Source organism: Sorex araneus, chromosome 1 (assembly GCF_027595985.1).
Source record: "Sorex araneus isolate mSorAra2 chromosome 1, mSorAra2.pri, whole genome shotgun sequence".
NCBI classification, from domain to species: Eukaryota; Metazoa; Chordata; class Mammalia; order Eulipotyphla; family Soricidae; genus Sorex; species Sorex araneus.
This window is the reverse complement of record NC_073302.1, coordinates 427423150-427441853: the sequence shown is the minus strand read 5'-3', so window position 1 is coordinate 427441853 and position 18704 is coordinate 427423150. Positions and strand designations below refer to the sequence as shown.

General features: G+C 61.0%; 3 protein-coding genes across 3 annotated transcripts; 1 reads left to right on the top strand and 2 right to left on the bottom strand.

Annotated features, from left to right (window-relative positions):
- Positions 1-2537: 2537 nt before the first annotated feature.
- Positions 2538-8592, top strand: LOC129402489 (collagen alpha-1(III) chain-like). Its single transcript, XM_055129243.1, has 8 exons — positions 2538-2648; positions 2730-2816; positions 2896-3039; positions 3754-3757; positions 6670-7679; positions 7768-7857; positions 8168-8259; positions 8458-8592. Exons 1-8 carry the CDS (start codon positions 2538-2540, stop codon positions 8558-8560), a joined length of 1641 nt encoding a protein of 546 aa, XP_054985218.1. The 3' UTR covers positions 8561-8592.
- A 51-nt stretch (positions 8593-8643) lies between these two features.
- On the bottom strand, positions 8644-11529 carry ATP6V1FNB (ATP6V1F neighbor). The gene is made up of 2 exons (XM_012932706.2): positions 10304-11529; positions 8644-8899 (listed from the first exon to the last, which is right to left on the bottom strand). Exons 1-2 carry the CDS (start codon positions 10725-10727, stop codon positions 8790-8792), a joined length of 534 nt encoding a protein of 177 aa, XP_012788160.2. The 5' UTR covers positions 10728-11529; the 3' UTR covers positions 8644-8789.
- A 138-nt stretch (positions 11530-11667) lies between these two features.
- Positions 11668-15625, bottom strand: ATP6V1F (ATPase H+ transporting V1 subunit F). The gene is made up of 2 exons (XM_004608273.2): positions 15383-15625; positions 11668-12020 (listed from the first exon to the last, which is right to left on the bottom strand). Exons 1-2 carry the CDS (start codon positions 15538-15540, stop codon positions 11819-11821), a joined length of 360 nt encoding a protein of 119 aa, XP_004608330.1. The 5' UTR covers positions 15541-15625; the 3' UTR covers positions 11668-11818.
- Between the last annotated feature and the right edge of the window lie 3079 nt (positions 15626-18704).

Here is an 18704-nt window from a genome sequence, read left to right as displayed (position 1 = left end):
TTCCTCCTGTGTGTGTTGGAGTTTCTTCCTGGAGCTGGGTGAGCCCGGGGCTGCTGGGACCGCGGGGTCATGCTCAGTGCCCCACAGTAAGGGACGGAGCAGCGATGGGGGCTCAGCCCTGCACCCCGGTATAGCCCCTGCCTGCCCTGGCCCTTGCTGCCTGGGAAACGCCCCCCAGATCCCCAGAGGCAGAGTCCCGGTGCCCACTTACACCTCGTGGGCGCCCCCATGTGGACCGTCTGTGCATCTTCATGAGGCCTGGCGAGGATTGGAAGCCCCCCGAAAACTGCCTTTCCTGCCGGTTTGGGGGCTACCTGGGGTTGGGCAGAGCTCGAAGCCCCTCTGTGTTTCACCTGAGGTTTGCCCCACAAAGCACTGCCCAGTCCCAGCCACGAGCCCTGGAGCAGGACCAACGTCCACTCTAAGAACTCGTGGGGGGTGGGTGCCCTGGGCCTGAGCTGGGGAGCGGGGGACACGCAAGGTCCTGCTGGAACGTGGCCAGGTGTGCGTGCACACAGACACCCTGGAACCCAAGTGTGGCCCCCACACTCGCTCACTGGGCTTCCCACAGATGGACACACAGGCAGGGGGCTCGGCTTTCAGGGAGCGGGGACCTGGAGGGGGCGGGGGGAAGTAGCAAGGCTGAGGGGTCAGCACCCAGGAGAGGTGGGCTCTGTCTCCCGCTCCCTGAAAGAGCCCTGTGGGATAAGAGTATGGATTTTGAAATAGAAAACTACCTGAAATAATTATTCTGAGGCATTTGGGCCGCACCAGGCGGTGCTCCGGGACCACGCCTAGCTCTGTACTCGGGGAACCACATGTGGTGCCAGGATTGAACCCAGGCCAGCCATGTGCAAGACCAGCGCCCTCCCCGCCGTGCTGCCTCTCAGCCCCCAACTTCCTGTAGTCTGGGTTTCACCTCCCCTTTGCTGCTGTTGTGGCTGTGACCCGCACCCTTGCCTTTGGGGCTCACACCCAGCTGTGGTGCCCGCCAGGGGTCCCAGGCGGCCTGTGGGCAGTGCTGGGCACTGAGCTCGCCGCCTCCTGCCTGCAAGGTGGACACACTGGTCACTGGCCCAAAACCGATTTCTTTGGGAAGTTTCTTTCTAAAGGCAGCGCTTTCTTGTGTGTGTGTGTGTGTGTGTGTGTGTGTGTGTGTGTGTGTCTTTGTTTGGGGGGGCTCTCGAGGCCCAGGCCCCTCCTAGTGACTCTTGGCCAACTGGGCTGGGGGTTCAACACTAGGACCCGAGGAGGTGATGATGCTCAGTGCGGAGGTGCTGGAGATGCCCTAGTCACCTGGTGGTGCTGGGGGCCGGGTAGTGCTGGGGATCTAGTCGGGCTCAGCTGCACGTGAGGCACGTGCCTTCACTCCTGTAACTATCTCTCTGGTTCCAAGAGGTTTTTTTTTTTTCCCTTTTTGGGTCACACCCAGCGATGCACAGGGGTTACTCCTGGCTCTGCACTCAGGAATTACTCCTGGCGGTGCTCGGGCGACCATATGGGATGCTGGGAATAGAACCCGGGTCGACCGCATGCAAGGCAAACGCCCTACCCGCTGTGCTATTGTCCCAGCCCCTGGTTTGGGTTTTTTGTTTGTTTGTTTGTGGGCCAAACCCAGTGGCTGATACTCAGAGGTCCCTCCCAGTTGTGCACATGGGAAGACCATGTATGGGGGGTGGAACGGGGTCCTGCATGCAAAGCCAGAGCATCAATTCTGAGCTATCTCCCCAGCCCCCAAAACTCTCGTGGGTCTTTGCACCTCTCTGGCTGTGAGGCTGGTTCTTGAGGGGCCTTCGCTGATGACGGGGCAGGGGAGTGCAGGGAGGCCTTACTTCCTGGGCACTGTCAGTTCCCCCGGCCTGTTCCTCAGCCAGCTGCCTGCAGATGAAGGGACAGTGCCCCCTTCACTCAAACCACTTCTTCCCTGGGTTGGGAAGGGTGCACCTGCTTCACGGGCTGTGCTGGCACACGTGTGAGGCACAGAGTGCGCAGCTGGTACCCACTGCCCATCTGGGCATGCATTAGCGTGCAGCATGATCGCCAAGTAAATGCTCTGGGTGTGTGCACGGGGGTGTATGTTGGCTGGCACGTGCTCAGGTGTGTGCATTGTGCGTAGGCACACCGGTATATGTACACTGTGTTCGGTCAGGGGTAAACACACAGGGATATGCACACGGCTATATGTACATGGTGTTTGTTCAGGGGTATATGCACACAGAAGTATGCAAATGGTGTTTCATGCATGCGAGTATATGCGCATGACATATGTACATGGGGATATACCACAGGTGGGTGTATGCACAGGGGCATATGAACACTATTCTGGGGTTGCAAATAAGCCTGCCTGCAAGCCCCCCTTCATCGGGTCACTCTCCATGACGTGAAACCCTGTCTGGGCCAGAGTCCTGGCTGAGTCGTGCCTCGGCCAGGCCTGGCTCGGATGTCAGCCCTGAATTATTGAGCTGGAGGCTCTGTCTCTCCGAGCCCGTGGCCTGGGCTCTCCCATGTCAGAGGCGTGCGGGGAGGGAGCAGGCAGCATGCCCCGGTGTCTCCGGCTCCCGTGCAGCGCCCAGCAGGCCCTGGCTTTGTACCAGCACCTCTTTGGGTGTCCTGCGGGCCTGGGCCAGCTCCAGGCCGCACTGCAGCAGGTGAGGGAGGCTGGGCTCTAAGTTGGCGGTGGGCGGCGCAGGGGGGGCGCGGGGGGAGCCCCACTCCCTCTTGTTCCCCAGGTGCCGGAGAGCCGGGCCTGTCCCCCGGGCCTGGAGCTGCCCATCACGCTGCTGGCCATGGAGCAGAGCCGCTGGGCCCAGGAGCAGGTAGGGGCCGGCTGAGGGGGTGCAGGGGGAGAGAGAGAGCGGGGCAGCCCCTCACGCCTTGCACCCCATCTTTCTGCAGCTTCTGTGGGACTTGGAGCTACTGACCGGGGCTGGCTTGGGCCTCTTCTGGCCCCCCCAGGCCCACTCTTCCAGTCTCTGGGGCCGGGGTGTGCGGAGCTGGTGGGACGAGCCTCCCGGGAGCACAGTCGGGGGGCCTGAGCGGGTGAGTGGGGTGCGTGGGGGCACGAGGGGTGTGGGCTTTGGAGGCAGATAGACAGGATCCAGGTGGAAGGGATCTGGGGGGTAGGGACCAGGTGGAGGGGGCCCCAGATGGACGGGGACCCCAGGGGACAGGGTCTACGCTGCCAGCCTGTGTCTGCAGTGGCAGCACGAGGCAGTGCTCAGCTGCGGGGGCCACTGGGCTCATCCAGTGTCACAGGGCGGCACTGCCCTGTCCCCAGGCCAGCTCCTTCCAGGGGTGCTGTCACACACCCCCACAATGAACGTTCTCAGGGTTACACCAACTTGCGGGAGTCCGAGGCGTGAGCCACAGCTGCAGCGAGCAAGGCGGGTAGGCCGGGAGCGGCCTGAGCCTGGGACCCAGAGCAGCGCCAGCCACAGGCCTCTCCCCACCCAGGAGGACGGGCGTGTCGGTGGGGAGCACCCAGGAAGCCCAGCCCTCATGGCCGGCCAGACAGCAGGGCTCCAGGGGGCAGCCGGGACCCACTTCCCAGCTCCTGCTGGGTGGGCGGGAGGAGATCACATTCCCGAGCATAGGCGTGGGGTGGGGAGGCATCAGGACCACCCGAGACGGTGCCCGCCAGACGGCAGCAGGACACAGTGGACAAGCCCCCCTGCCCCAACCCCTTCCAGAGTTCTGGGCTGCGCCCCTCGCCACAAGCCGCGGACTCCCCGAGCCATGGCTGTCCGTTTCCAGAGGGGTGAGTCTCCCTCCCGGGGTTCTGCAGACACGCTGCTCCCTGTCTCCTTCCAGAACCTGCCCCAGGGCCCCTCTTAGTCCCTCACTTATCTGTAGCCTTAAAGTCCCTGAAACACACACACACACACACACACACACACACACACGCACGCACGCACGCACGCACGCACGCACGCAAGCTCTCTCCCGCTGCTGGGATCCAGCTGTGGGTGGGGCCTGAGAGATGGGCGGAGACCGCTCGGCCCCCTCATATGCCCAGGGCACCTCTGTCATATGCCCAGGGCACCTCTGAGGCTGCCGTGGCATCCCTGCAGGGGCCAGTGCGCAGATGCTGGAGAAACCGGAAGTGACACAAGACGGGCGAGCCGGCCTGCAGTGCCCACACCTGGTATGCCGACTAGAGCCGGGCAGCCAAGTGCAGGAGGCCCGGGTCGGGGTGGCAGAAAGAGAAGGCTGAGCTCAGCCCAATGTCCAGCTGTCCAGCCTCAATATCCAGTCCTCCCCCCACTCTTATTTTTTCTTTTCTCTTATTCTTTTATTAACACCCCCTTTACTTTTTATTTATTTATTTTGCTTTTTGGGTCACACCCGGCGATGCTCAGGGGTTCCTCCTGGCTCTGCACTCAGGAATTACTCCTGGCGGTGCTTGGGGGACCGTATGGGATGCCGGGGATCGAACCCAGGTCAGCTGCAGTTCGGCTGCGTGCAAGACAAGTGCCCAACCCGCTGTACTGTCGCTCCAGCACCCCCATCATTCTCTAACACCTTTCCATTGGCGTCCGCTGTCTCAGGACACAGAAGCTAAACTGGAGTTTGAGGGGAGGAGCGTCCCCAGAGGGACTGTCCCTGGCTGCCCAGGGTCAGGGATGAGATGCTTGCTCCATGTCACTTATTTATTGCCATCTTCACGCCGGACCCTGGGCTTGTACGGCCTAGAGAGATGTGGCCCCCAGCCCTGGCCCCCTTTCCTGAGGCGCTCGGGCAAGAGAGACCAAAGGAGTCACAGGCTTCAGGGGCTCCCGGCAGCTGGGGGCTGCTCCACGGGAGAGAGGAGGCCACGCCTGAGAAGCTTTCCTGAGGGACACAGAAGTCTCTCCAGGTTTCTTGGGCGTCGGGGGACGGCAGCCCCCAAGAACAAGGGACGGGGGTGTGAGGTCACTGTCACACGTGATGGCACATAAATCTAAAGGCTGAGGCGTCTTCTCAGTACCTTTGCTCAGAAACTCTTCACAGCCTTCTCTTCACGAGAACAGGCCTGGGGCTCCTGTTCTAAAGGGCCGCGAGGCTGGTGCCTGTGCAGGGTTTGTCTTTGTGCAAGATATGAGTCCTGCACCCCGCACCTTGGCTGGTTCTGTGCACACAGTTCAGGGTGTGCAAGACAAATGTCCTCCTGCACTTCGGCCAGGCTGGAGTGACACCCGCTCCTTTTTTTTTTTTTTTGCTTTTTGGGTCACAACTGGCGGTGCACAGGGGTCACTCCTGGCTCTGCACTTAGGAATCACCCCTGGCAGTGCTCAGGGGACTATATGGGATGCTGGGGATCGAAACTGGGTTGGCCGAGTGTAAGGCAAACGCCCTACCCGCTGTGCTATCGCTCCAGCCCCCCCTTTTTTTGGGGGGTCACACCTAATAATGCACAGGGGTTACTCCTGGCTCTGCACTCAGGAGTCACCCTGGCAGTGCTCAGAGGACCATATGGGATGCCAGGAATCAAACCTGGGTCGGCCACGTGCAAGGCAAACACCCTACCCGCTGTACTATGCTCCAGTCCCTTTTTTTTAAATTGCTTATTGTCCTTTACAAAGACTTGGGCACTTCATTTAGGCCAGGCTCTGGCCTACAATTTAATATCTTGAATTAGAATGTAATTTTTACCATCAGAAGAAGGCAAACAAACAAAAAAGAATAATGGGGATTTTTCTCTCATTAAAAATATTTCTTAATTGGATCATGAATTACAGAATAACAAAATTATTCATGATTGCTTCAGTTTTATAATGTTCAAACATCAGTCTCTCACTTCTCTCCACCAATATCACAATTTTCCTTCCGGCTCCCTGGCCTGCCTCTATGACAGGTACTATCTCTTTTCCTCTTTGGGGGGCCACATCGGGCAGTGCTCAGGGTTTACTTCTAGCTCTGTGCTTAGGGATCACTCCTGGTGCACTCAGGGGACCCTACAGGGTGCTGGGGATTGAGCCCAGGTGGGCCGTGTGCAAGGCCAGCGCCCCGCCCACTGTGCTCTGGCTCTGGCCCCTATTTCCTTTTCCTTCCTGCCCCTTTTATTTATTTTTTAGTTTTTGGGTCACACCCGGCAATGCACAGGGGTTACTCCTGGCTCTGCACTCAGGAATCACTCCTGGCAGTGCTCAGGGGACCATGTGGGATGCTGGGAATTGAACCGGAGTCGGCCGCTTGCAAGGCAAACGCCCTACCCTCTGTGCTATTGCTCCAGCCCTTTTCCTCCCCCTTTCAGATGCTGTGGTTTACCGTACTGGATATCATGATGTCACTTGATCCTAAAGAGGATTTTCTTTTCTTTTTTGGGGGGGGCTCCCCATCAGGGATCCGATGGGGGCACTGAGCCAGACTTAGGCTCCAGCCCTTTGTGCCTTCCTGGCCCCTGGGGGGAGTTTCCTAGGCAACATCACAGCCGGGGCACAGCAGGCTTCTCTCTGGGTCTGCAGGGGCACCCCAGGATAAAGTGAAAGTGTCTAGAGAGGCCTGCCCCAGGGGACTGGAATGATGATGACCTCTGGCCACCTTCAAGTTCAAGCCCCCAGGGCACCCCCCAGGCCACCTCCCTGAGTGTGGTGGAGGCTCCTAGGCTTGGTTTGGGGAGCTATGGTGGGATGTGTGAAGGGGCATGCTCAGCCCTCCCCCCACACACCCACTTGGGTCTGTCTCCCTCAGTCCCTTTTCCAGAGCTGAGGACTGGCAGCAGAGGCATCTCAGGGGAACCAGGAGGCTCAGAGCTCACAGTCAAGGTGCTCGGGGTCCCCAGGACAAGAGTGGCTTGCCCACCTGGTGGGAGGCTGCTGGGGGAGACAGGTCACTTCCTGCCATCGTGGGGAGGGGGGGGACCCTGCAAAGTGGGGGTCCACTCACAAGCCAGGGACAACGCCGCTGTTTCTTTCCAGGACCTGACCCCGAGGGGAGAGAGGGGTGAAGCAGGGGTGGTGACCCCGAGCGCCCAGGGAACCTCCGGCCTGCCTGAACCCCGAGGCCCAGGCTGGGTGCTGTACGGGGAACGGGGCCGGGAGCTGGCAGAGCTTGAGAAACTGCTGAGGATTGAGGGTCCTCAGCGCCAGAAGGCGGCGCAGCCTCGGGAAGAGACCCCCGAGAGGCCGAGGGGAGAGGTGTCCGGAGGTCAGAGCGGGGAGGACCCCCGGGGTGAGAGCCCGAGGACAGGGGCCCTCCCGGAGCCGACCCCGCAGGGACAGGAGGAGAGTCTGTCTTCGGGGGGCCGAGCCTCACGGGCCCAGGAGGAAGGCGACAGCCTGGACACTCGGGGGCACTCGGGCAGCTCCCCGGGGGAGCGGACGCCGCAGCCGGGGGGAAGGGAGAGCCCTGGCCCCCGGGGAAGGACCACCCCGCCGCTGCTGCCGGGCCAAGAACCGGGCCCTGCGCAGGAGGGGGCTGGGGGCCCCCATTCCGCCCGGTGTCCAGGCGCCGCGACGCGGGCGGCCCGCAGAGCAGGGGACTCGGAGCTGCGGGAGGGCCCGGAGTCGGCAGGAAGCCCGGCGCGGGAGGAGGGCGGCGAGGCCGGCGCCCCCGAGCCCCCCCGAGCCCCGCGAGCCGCGTGGACCCGGGCCCCGGGCGTGAGCGCCGCGCAGCAGGAGTCGGCCCTGCAGCGGCTGCTGGAGCTGCACCGCGCGGCCCGGCGCCGGCGAGGGCGCGAGCGCGAGCAGCAGCGGCTGCGGGTGCGTGACGGCGCGGGCGGGCAGCGGGCGGGGCAGGGCGGGCCGGGGAGGCCCGGCGGGCAGCGGCTCACGGCAACCCCCGCACCAGGTCCTGGAAGGACTGCGCATCGCCAGGAACCGCCGCTGCAGGGTGCACCCCCTGGGGCCTCCGCTTCAGCAGGCGCAGCTCCCGCTACAGGTGCGCGCGCGCACACACACCATCACACACACACAGGCCATCACACATACACACACACAATCATACAATCACACACGCACACTCACAATCACACACCGACCCACACGCCATCTCACACCCACCCACAGCATCACACACACACACAGGCCATTCTCACCCCTGGGGGCGGGGGTGTCCCCGGATCACGCCTGGGAAGGGCGCGCCACCCACGCCCTGCTCGATGCTGCCCCCTGCTGGACGCTCCGCAGCCGCGGGGCGCGCGCCGGGTCCGCTCAGCAGCAGATCTCCCTCTCCTCGGTGTGCCCCCCAGGAGGACGCCGCCGGGCAGCGGCGAGCACTGCGGGAACAGCTCCAACAGGTGCACTTGGAGAGGACCAGGCGGCTGTGGACGCAGGGAGCCAGGTGAGGCTTGTTTGTGTTTGTGTTTGTGCGTGTGTGTGTGTGTGTGTGTGTGTGTGTGTGTGTGTGTGTGTGTGTGTGTGTGTGTGTGTGTGTGTGTGTGTGTGTGTGTGTGTGTGTGTGTGTGTGTGTGTGTGTGTGTGTGTGTGTTGGGGATCCTCTTTCCCTGGCTTCTGGGATGACCGGCTGCTCACTCCACAGGAACACTCAGAACTTCCAGCAGCTACTCTGCCCCTCCAGCACCTCGGAGCCTGAACTGCTGGATCCTCAGAAAGAGATGGGGGCTCTCCAAAGAAACACCTGAAGAGGTCATTACTCACACACACACACGAAGATGAGGTCATCACACACAGACACACAGACACAGACACACACACACACACACACACACGGAACTGCTGGATCCTCAGAAAGAGATGGGGGCTCTCCAAAGAAACACCTGAAGAGGTCATTACTCACACACACACAAAGATGAGGTCATCACACACACACAGCTTCTCCCCAGCACAGTGTTATTCCTTCCCGCCAGCCCGTCAGAGGGCCAGGTCTTGGGGATCGAGAAAGGCAAACGCCCCGTTCTTGCGGAAGAACGACTCGAGGCGGCACATCTTGCAGGAGATCTTCTCACGCTTCTCTACCGGGCCTAGGGAAAGACGCAGGGGCAGGAAATGGGTTCCTGAGATGGGGCGTCCGGCAGGACACCCTGGCCCCAGGAACCCACCTGGTCTGGCCCACTGTGTTACTGGGGAAGAAATAAAAGTGCTTCTGAAGAGTGGGTGTGTGAGGTCCTGAGCTGGTGGCCCGAGGGGGGACCGTTGTCAACACCCAGCCACAGACACGCCCACCGACCTCTCACCTACCATCTCAGGGACTGCTGCCTGCATGTGGCAAAGTGCCTTTACACAGTCCACCCACAAGGGAACGTGTGGGGATGCTTTTCAGGTAAAACCCTGTTTACCCCAGCCACCTGCTTCTGCTGCTGCATACCCCAGCCAGCAGAGACACATGATCCATGTGATCCGCACAGCCTTGCTCCTGTGAAAGCCCCTAAGGCCCCCCACATTCTGCTCCCTGCCTACCCTCAAACCACCCACAGACAGTCCTGCAGAGGAAGAGCAGAGCCCCCCACCTCCCCCCACCGCTGCTCAGGCCTCCTTCCCATCAGCCCCCAGCACCTGGAGTGCCCGAGCCTCAGAACTTTGAATTGCACCTCAACTCTCACCATCTGGCTTTGGTTCAGAGTGGTTATTTCGATGTGTAGTGTCAGGAGCCAAAACCATGGCCTTGGCCGAAGCGATAGTCCAGCGGGTGGGGCATTTGCTTTGCAGGTGGCCAACCTGAGTTCAATCCCTCACATCCCTTATGGTCCCTGGAGCACTGCCAGGAGTAAGTTCTGGGTACAGAGCCAGGAGTAACCCCTGAGCATCTCTTGAGTGTGGCCCAGAAACAAAACAAAAAAACCAAAAACCCAGGCAAAGCATGTGCATGTATGTGCCTGCCACTGAGTTCAGTCCCTGCCTGGGTTATTACTGAAGGGGTCACACCCAATAGGCTCAGCGGCCGCAAGGGCTATACTCAGTGATCCTGCGTGTGGGGTGAACTAGGCGAGGCACAGGCCCCACTGAGTCACAGTCCTGGCCACAAGGTTATTTTATTTTGCAGCATCTCATTCCCAGGACCACTTAGGGGGGGGGCCTGTCATGCTAGGGAATCAAACCCTGGGTTCCCACATGGGGCCCCCTACCCCCACCCCAGCAGCTTCCCTTCGCGGTGAAGACAAAAATCTCCCTGTCATTTAGCTTTTGAATGAAAATTCCCAGCTGGGGAGGACGTGTGGACAATCCCATCCAAAGCAGTGCCAGAACCCTGCACCCCACCTCTCGGCGACGGGGGGGGGGGGTGTGGAAATCCCTACTTAGCCCCACCAGGAACGAACCTTGTCCCTGTTGGGCCTTTCCTTGCTCTTTAGAACGCACCCCGCCCCCACCCCAAGAATAGTACCCCCTGAGAATCAGGGAGGGCACCTCCCCGGAGGGTTGGGGCTCACCCAGCTGCCAGCCGTACGTGAAGCTGGTGGTGATGGGTAAGTGGTAGCGCCTCTCCGGCAGCTCCTGGCTCCGGGTGCTGAGGTAGAGGCGGCGGCCCTGGTTGTCGTGGGAGATGCCTTCGTACAGCAGGGCCCTGACGGCCGGCGGCACGGGCCGCATCTCCGACTGCAGAGGAGGAGCCGCCTGCACCGCACTGGGCACCTTCTCGGGCGCAGCTTTGGGAGCAGGGGAGGGGGATGGGGGCTTTTGGGGGGGTAGGACGGGCAGCCGCAGGGGCAGGCGGGCCGCGGCCCGGGCCTTCTGCCTGGCCTTCACCATCGGCCCGTACTTGCGGTACCAGTCACAGCGCGAGGCCTTCTCCTTCTGGTATTCTTCCTTCCAGAAGTTCTGCCGCACGGTATCCATGAAGAGCACGCGCGCCATGGCGGCAGGAGCAGGGCCTGCTTGCAGTGGGCAGCCCCGCGGGCACAGGGCAGGCAGCAGGTGGGTGGCCCGTCACCCAGCAACCAGCCCCACCTCACACAGGGCCAGGGGGGCTCACTGCCCTGCCCGCTGCCGCCTCACAGGCCTCACTCCCTGAGCCAGCCTCAGCCCTGGGGCCACGAGCCCAACTCTGAACCCCACATCTCCTGCACGAACCTGGCTCTAGGACCCCCGGTGCCCGGATTCCAGCACTCAGCTTCCGAGTCCTACAATCCGGCCCCTTCCCAGCCCAAAGTAGCCCAGAGTGCGGGGGGGGGGGGGGGGTGTGAAGGGCCTGCCCTGCCCCCATACTCCTTCCTCTCTCCCTTTTTTTTTTTTTTTGCTTTTTGGGTCACACCCGGCGATGCACAGGGGTTACTCCTGGCTCTGTACTCAGGAAGTACTCCGGTGCTCAGGGGACCATATGGAATGCTGGGAATCGAACCCATGTCAGCCACGTGCAAGGCAAACACCTTCCCTTGATGTGCTATCACTCTAGCCCTCCCTCCTCTCTGCTTTAGGGGAAGGATCCTTGAGCAAGGGCCCCCACCTTCCTGGCCCACCGCTTCTCTGCTTGGGTCCAACCCTGCTCAGATTGTTTTTGGTGGTGGGGGTGAGGGTTTGGGCCACAATGGATCAGGGATCTCTTCTGGAGGGGTTTGGGGGACCATATGGGATGTCGGGGATCGGCCACACACAATGCAAACAGCTTTCCGGCTGTGCTATCCCTCTAGCCCAGTGCTGACCATCTGGGGGCCGCCACAGCCCCCTCCTGCCCGCACGGGCCTTTCCAGCACCCAGCCTGAGTTCAGAGCGGCACAAAGACAGTGATTTCACATCAAGGCTGACAGTGAGCCAAGAGCACGGAGAGGAGGGAGGGAGAGAGAAGACAGGCCTCCCGTCCCTCAGTAGCCTGGATTTTAATGGCAGCGCCGCCCCCAGAAACCTGCAGGCACCCCATCTGGTCTCTCGGTGGAGCAGGGAGGGCAGGGACGTGGAAGCCAGAGGCCGGTGGCCGGGAGGAGGGAGGGTGGGCGAGCCGCGGGGAGCCCCTAGCGCAGGTCCTCGGCCGTGAACATGCCCCGGGCCCTGCGCAGGATGGAGTCCTTGGCCGCGTCGTAAGGGTGCTCCTTGGACGGGATCTCGAGCACAGCGGGGATGGAGCGCTGGTGCGCGTCCAGTGCGTGCCGCACCATCTCGGCGATGTACTGGTTGATGAGGATGATGCCGATGTCATCCCGGTTCAGGAACTGCCTGCGGGGAGAGGAGGGTGGGGAAGACCAGGGCTGCTCAGTCCCGCGGCAGGGGCCGGGAGGAGAAAGCTTCCCGTCCAAAATGAACTTCCTCTGAGCCCAGGGATGGCACGACACGCCCGAGCACAGGCTTCGATCCCGGCACCTCACGGCGCCCCGCACACTGCTGGGAGAGCCCCGCAAGAACAGGAGGGGCCCCCAAGTACCACCGGGGGTGGCCCCAAAACAAAAAAATAAACAAACGGAGGTGCAGCCCTGGTACAGCTGGTACAGTGCTGGCCTTTCCAGTGGCCACCCTGAGATTGATCCCTGGCACTGTGTATGGTCCCCAGAGCCAGCCAGCAGTGATCCCTGAGCACAGAGCCAGGAGCAAGCCCTTGAACACTGCCAGATTTGGCAAAAAAAAAAAAAAAAAAAAAAATCCCAAAAGTTAAGGGCCTCAACTGAGTCTGTGTGTGTGTGTGAGAGAGAGAGGGGTGGGGAGAGAGGAGAGACAGACAGACAGATTCCACCAGAAATCACAAGCACTGCAACAAAGGGAAAGGAAAAGGACCCAGGGGGATGACTCAAGAGTTAGTGTGCATGCGTGCTTAACACGTGGGAGCCCTGGGTTCCATCCCTGGAACCACATGCTCCCCCCACATCACTGGGAGTGACTTCTGAGCAATGTTCTGTGAGCAGGCTCTGAGCACTGACAGGGATAGCCAGGATACATTTAAGTGGTAAGGACCGCAGAAGGCTGTGCGGTGGCTCAACAACAGTGTTCATGCCTTGGGAATGTGAGGTCCTGGATCTGATCCTCTGAGTTAAAAAATATAAATAAGCCAGGGCTGGAGCGATAGCACAGTGGGTAGGGCGCTTGCCTTGCACGCGGCCGACCCGGGTTCGATTCCCAGCATCCCATATGGTCCCCTGAGCACCGGCAGGAGTAATTCCTGAGTGCAGAGCCAGGAGTAACCCCTGTGCATTGCCAGGTGTGACCCAAAAAGCAAATAAATAAATAAATAAATAAGCCAAGAGCCACGGTGGACATCAAGTCCCCCTGCTTGGAAGTTCTTGGAACTTCAAAAGAGCCGGAGACCGGGCGGCGGCAGTGTTGTGACATGCCGCTGTGGGGCCGGAGAGGGAGGGGGTGAGAATCTACAGGGTCTGCAGACACAGTTCACCGGGCTGGAGCAAAGGCCTTGCATGGATGAGACCTGGGTTTGATCCCTGGCACTGCCTGGTCCCCCAAGCAAGCACCAATGCAGTGACCCCCAGCACTGAGGGGATGGTCCCTAAGCACCACCGGGTGTAGTCCCCAAATCCAAGCCCTGGCTCCCAAAGTAGGGGTCTGATGAGACCACCAAGGCCTATGCAGAGGCAAGGGGGGATGGATGAGAGGGGAAGCTGGGCGTGAGGCGGCGGGAAGAGTTAAAACAGACTTCCCACTCGGGCTGACGCTGGCACAAGGCTCTTTCCTGTGAGCACCCCCACCCCCACCCCTTCATTCATTCATTCAGAATGATTTCCAATTCGGATTGGAAACACGGCCACTGTTTTGTTTAAGTCTTCGGCCACACCTGGCAGTGCTCAGGGCTGACTCCTGGCTCTGCACTGACATCACTCCTGACGGTGTAACCGGGGGACCATTATGTGTGGCGCACATGGGTCGGTCACGTGCAAGGCAAGCACTCGACCTGCTGTACCGTCACTCAAGGCCGCTATGTGGCCACTCATGGTGCAAAATCTGTCCTCCCAGGGCCCTGGTCACCTGACCAGACTGCCGAGGGGCGCCTCCCAGCCCAGGGCCAGTGGGAACCGGTCCTGGTGAGCCCACGGGGCGAGGGCGGGGCTGTTTAGGGGGAAACAGCCGAGAGCGGCTTGTTCCTGAGACGACACAGGAGCCCTTCAGCGGCAGGGGAAGAAAGGAGAGCAGGGGGCTCCACAGCTCAAGTCCGGGGCACCACCTGACTAAGGGGCGTGCCTGGGCACTACCACTCACTCTCGGGCAGCAAGATGTCCAGGAAGGACAAGGTCTCGGCAGGCCTGGCCTCACAGGTGGGAGGGCTCAAATGCCCACCCTGCACCCCACCGCCAAGTGCCGAGACTGGAACCTCTGAGATTCCCCACTCTTGTTTTCGGGCCACACTCGATAAGGCTCAGGTGTCCCTCTGGTGGGGCTCCAGGAACGGAAGCCTGGCCAGCTGCTGCGAGCTTATCTCCCACCCCGAGCTCTCCCCTCACCTGCGGAGGGAATAGGAGCCCTTCCCGTTCCCCTGCAGGGAGAGGGAGAGTGTACCAGCGAGCTGGCCTCCCAGGGGATCTTGAGGGCCCCCAGGGGTGCAGCTCATAAGAGCTAGGGGTCAGCAGTGCTGGGCGGTGGCCAGTCCCAAGGGGAACTGGGAGGCTGGAGAAAGAGGTGAGGGCCGGAGAAGTGCTGGCTGTGGAGGTGGGAGACAGCAGGTGAGGGCCAGGGAGGTGAGTGCCAGGGAGGTGAGGGGCAGGAGGTGAGGGCCAGGGAGGTGAGGGCAGGAGGTGAGGGCTGGGGAGGTGAGGGCTAGAAAGGTGAAGGACCAAGGGCTAAGGAGTGGGAAGTTGAGGGCCAGGAGGTTAGGGGCAGGGAGGGGAGGGGCAGGACGTTAGGAATAGGGAGGGGAGGGGCAGGAGGTGAGGGGCAGGGAGGTGAGTGCCAGGAGGTGAGGGGCAGGGAGGTGAAGGGCAGGAGGTGAGAGGCAGGGAGGTGAGGGGCAGGAGGTGAGGAGCAAGGAGGTAACTGCCAGGAGGTTAGAGACAGGGAGGTGAGGAGCAGGAGGTTAGGGGCAGGGAGGAGAGGGGCAGGAGGTGAGGGGCAGGGAGGAGAGGGGCAAGAGGTGACAGGCAGGGAAGAGAGGGGCAGGAGGTGACAGGCAGGGAGGAGAGGGGCAGGAGGTGAGGGGCAGGAAGTGAGGGGCAGCGAGGTGAGGGGCAGGGAGGTGAGGGGCAGGGAGGTGAGGGGCAGGGAGGAGAGGCCAGAAGATGAGAGCCAGGAGGTGAGGGGCAGGGAGGTGAGGGTCAGGGCAGGGAAGGTGAGGGCCAGGGTAGGGGAGGTGAGGGCCAGGAGGTGAGGGCAGGGGAGGAGAGGGCCAGGGCCGGGAAGGTGAGGGCTGTGGAGGGGCGCGGGGCCCGCCGGGCGCTCCTGCCGCGCAGTGACCGCGGGGCCCGTCACCAGCCCTGTTCCCCTTCTTGCCGGGCTACACGGTCATGTGAGGGGGAAGCTGCGGGACGCCGGAGTGGAGGGAACTTGGAGCGCCGGGGCGGGGGTCCGGGGCCCAGCGCAGGCAGGCAGGCCCGGGCCCCCGGGGCCGCCCGCTCCCCGCGTCCCGGGCCCGGGTCGCCGTTTACCGGAACGTGTCCTCGATCTCATTGATGGTGGTGTCCTTCTCCACCACCAGGAAGTTCGGGTGGCGGTTCTTGTTCAGCTCCCCGATGCCCCCGAGCAGGAAGCCAGTCACCGTGTCCTCGTCCCCGATCACCGCGATGAGCTTGCCCCTCCCCGCCATGGTCGCAGCAGCAGTAGCAGCAGCAGCAGCGCCGAGCTCAGCGTCCACCACCCCCGCGAGCCCTGACGCCGCCGCGGCCGCGCCCCGCCTCCTGCCGGGGGATGCGCAGTGTCGCCGGCACGCCTCCCGGCACATGCGCACTGGCCGCGGGCCGCTCGCCACGCGACTACGCCTGCGCCGTAAGGAATCTCCACGCTGCCCGACTACAATTCCCAGAAGCCCGCGCGACACCGAGGGCTCGCTTGGGAAAGTGGGATCTCGGTGAGCCCAAAGGCGCGTCTGTTGCTGCGGGCGCCAAGAACCACTCTCCTCACAAAGAAAGCTTCCAGATCTCCAAGGCGAAGTTCGGACGGGAAGCATGGGTATAAGAAGGTAGCAGTGGCACAGAGTTAACAGAGGGACATGTTTCCTAAATAAGGCATGAACGAGTTGATGGGGATCCCAGTGAGTTAAGAGAGTCCAGTGAACTAGGCACTGCGAGCGGGTACGTGGAAGCTTCAACGACGTGTAACTAACCCGTGAAAGGTGGGGGACGCTCAACGAAGGCAAGAGGAAGAGCATCTGCAGAGGCTTAGTAACTAAAGTATTGCGCACTTGAAGAAAAGCTAAAGACTCTGGAAATTATCCCAAAGTCACTGCAGTATTGGTGGGGGTGTGGGGAAGCAACAGCTGCCCAGTGCTGGTTGTTTACAAGGATCAGGAGGTGGTAGATGGAACAAGAGCATCGCTCATGCAAAGCTCACTTGCCTTTTGAGCTAGCTCCCGGGTCCCCCCACATGCAGGATTTTTAAAGAGAGGATGATATCTGTATCCCTGCTGTGTGCAAAGATCCAAGGAGGCTATGCGTTAGGGTTGGGGGTGGGCAGCACACAGGTGTGGAGTTGAGAGAGAGAGAGAGAGAGAGAGAGAGAGAGAGAGAGAGAGAAACATGGTGGACCAAATTGGTTCAGGGACAGGGCATGTATGGCAAATGAGGTAGAGACCTAGGGACTTAGCTTTCTTCTCTGTGCAGTTAGATGCTAGTTAGATGCACTGCACTAAGTGTGCAGTGACATTCCCTGGGAAGTGAATTCTGATATGAATCTCTTGAAGATGGCAGATCCACTCTCTCTTTCCCCCTTTTAATTTATTGTTTATTTATGTAGGTTTTGAGAGCCACAGCCAAGCAGTACTCAGGGCTGACTCCTGACTCTGCACTCAGGGATCGCTCTTGGCAGTGCTCAGGAGACCCTATGTGGTACGGGGAATTGAAGCCTGGACCATGCAGATGCAAGGCAAGTGCCTTACCTGCTCTGCTATCCCTCTGACTCTTCCTCACCCCCTGTAGAAGGCACCCCTGTTTCTGGCTTGTGGTTTGTGAGTGTAGAGAGCCTGAAACACCCAGATAGTCTGGTCTGGGTGTGTGTGTGTGTGTGTGTGGATGATAGGCTCGTGATTGGGACACATCTGGTTTGTTCCTCCTACGGGGAGGCAATTTGGGACTCACTGCTGAAAGTATCAGAGGGCTGTTGGTGTTAAGGGAGTTGGAGCCCAGAAATGCTCAGCACCTGGGGCCATACACAGCTGTAGCACATCAACACGCACGGGTTGGGGGAGCGCTAACTGCAGGAAAAGGCTCCGTTCAGGGGCTGGGAGGGGAGGGAGGGGGAGAGACACGGGCGGCTGGAAACGACAGCACTGCCCCCAGTGGCCGTCTCTGGAAGTAGACTGAGGTCTGGGGTGGCTCTGATCAGAGCCGGAGCTCACCAAACAGGAAAGGTGGCTTCTGTCCTACAGGAGCTTCTGGGAGACTGGGGAGAGGCAGGACTACAGTGAAAAGTGGTCATGGAGGGGTCTTGGCGGGCAAGACTCAAGAGCCAGTAAAGGCCAACTACTGAGTGGAACGGGGATGGGATCCAGGGGTGATGCGTTTTCTAGCCGTTCCCCCTGCAGGGGCTGAAATGTCTGGCGGGGTGTCTAGAGTCAGGGGTTCTGTCGTAGAATCTGCTTTGCCCACCACTGCTCGTTCCTTTACTCAGCACAGCTGTCTGTGTTGGATCTTCCAGCATGGGGCGGGGAGGCTCAGACTGATGGTGGAGGCAGTGTGGGAGAGTCAGTCTGGGGGGAAGGCAGATGAACCCTTGGAGAGAGAAATGCTTGTTCATCAGGGTGGCCATTGCAGCCAGAGATGTGCCTTAGGGCAGTAGGGCCCTGGGGGGAATATTGGGGAATTGCAGAGGGCTGCACCGTGAGAGCCCCTGGCCGCTGTGAGGATGCCTCATTAGAGCAGGCTGTGGGGCAGGGAGACTAGAGGCTGGTGGACCAGTTCGAGGCTCGTGGGCCAGAGGGCTAGTTAGGAGCTGGTGGACAAGTTAAGGGCTGCTGGGCCGAGTGACTAGTTAGAGGTTGCTGGGCCAGGAGACTAGTTGGAGGCTGCTGGGCTGGGGGACTAGTTAGAGGTTGCTGGTGGGTGGACTAGTTAGAGGCTTCTGGGCTGGGAGACTAGTTAGAGGCTGCTGGGCTGGGGGACTAAGTAGAGGTTGCTGGTGGGAAGACTAGTTAGAGGCTGTTGGGCCGGGGCACAAGTTAGAGATTGTCGGGTCAGGGACTAGTTAGAGACTGCTGAGCCAGGGGACTAGTTAGAAGTTGCTGGGCTAGGAGACTAGTTAGAGGCTGCTGGGCCGGAGGACTAGTTAGAGGCTGCTGGGCCAGGGGACTAGTTAGAGGTTGCTGATAGGCAGACTAGTAGAGGCTGCTGGGCTTGGAGACTAGTTAGAGGCTGCTGGGCCAGGGGACTAGTTAGAGGCCGTCAGGAGGAGAACTGAGCGGTGTCAGGCTGAGGGAGGGGAGGGACAGGCCCAGGGCTGACCCAGGCGGGTTGCGGCCGGAGAGGTCTCTGGGTTGGCCCATTGGCCCCCGCCCACCGGGTGTGCGGCATTCCTTCTGAGTCAGCGCTCGGTTGGAACCCTAATTTGGAGAAGATCTTCGTCCAGGCTGAAGGGGAATGGCCCCCAGCGGCCTGAGGACAGCCCTGGGAACACAGCGTCCCCCTCCCTCCCCAGCAGGGTCGGGCCTGAGGTCACAGCTTCTTCCCAGCCTGCGGCTCACAGGACCACCAAGTGCCTGGCCCTGGGCCTTGCTGGGACGGCGGCCTGCAGCGAGGACACACACAAGGATCACAACAA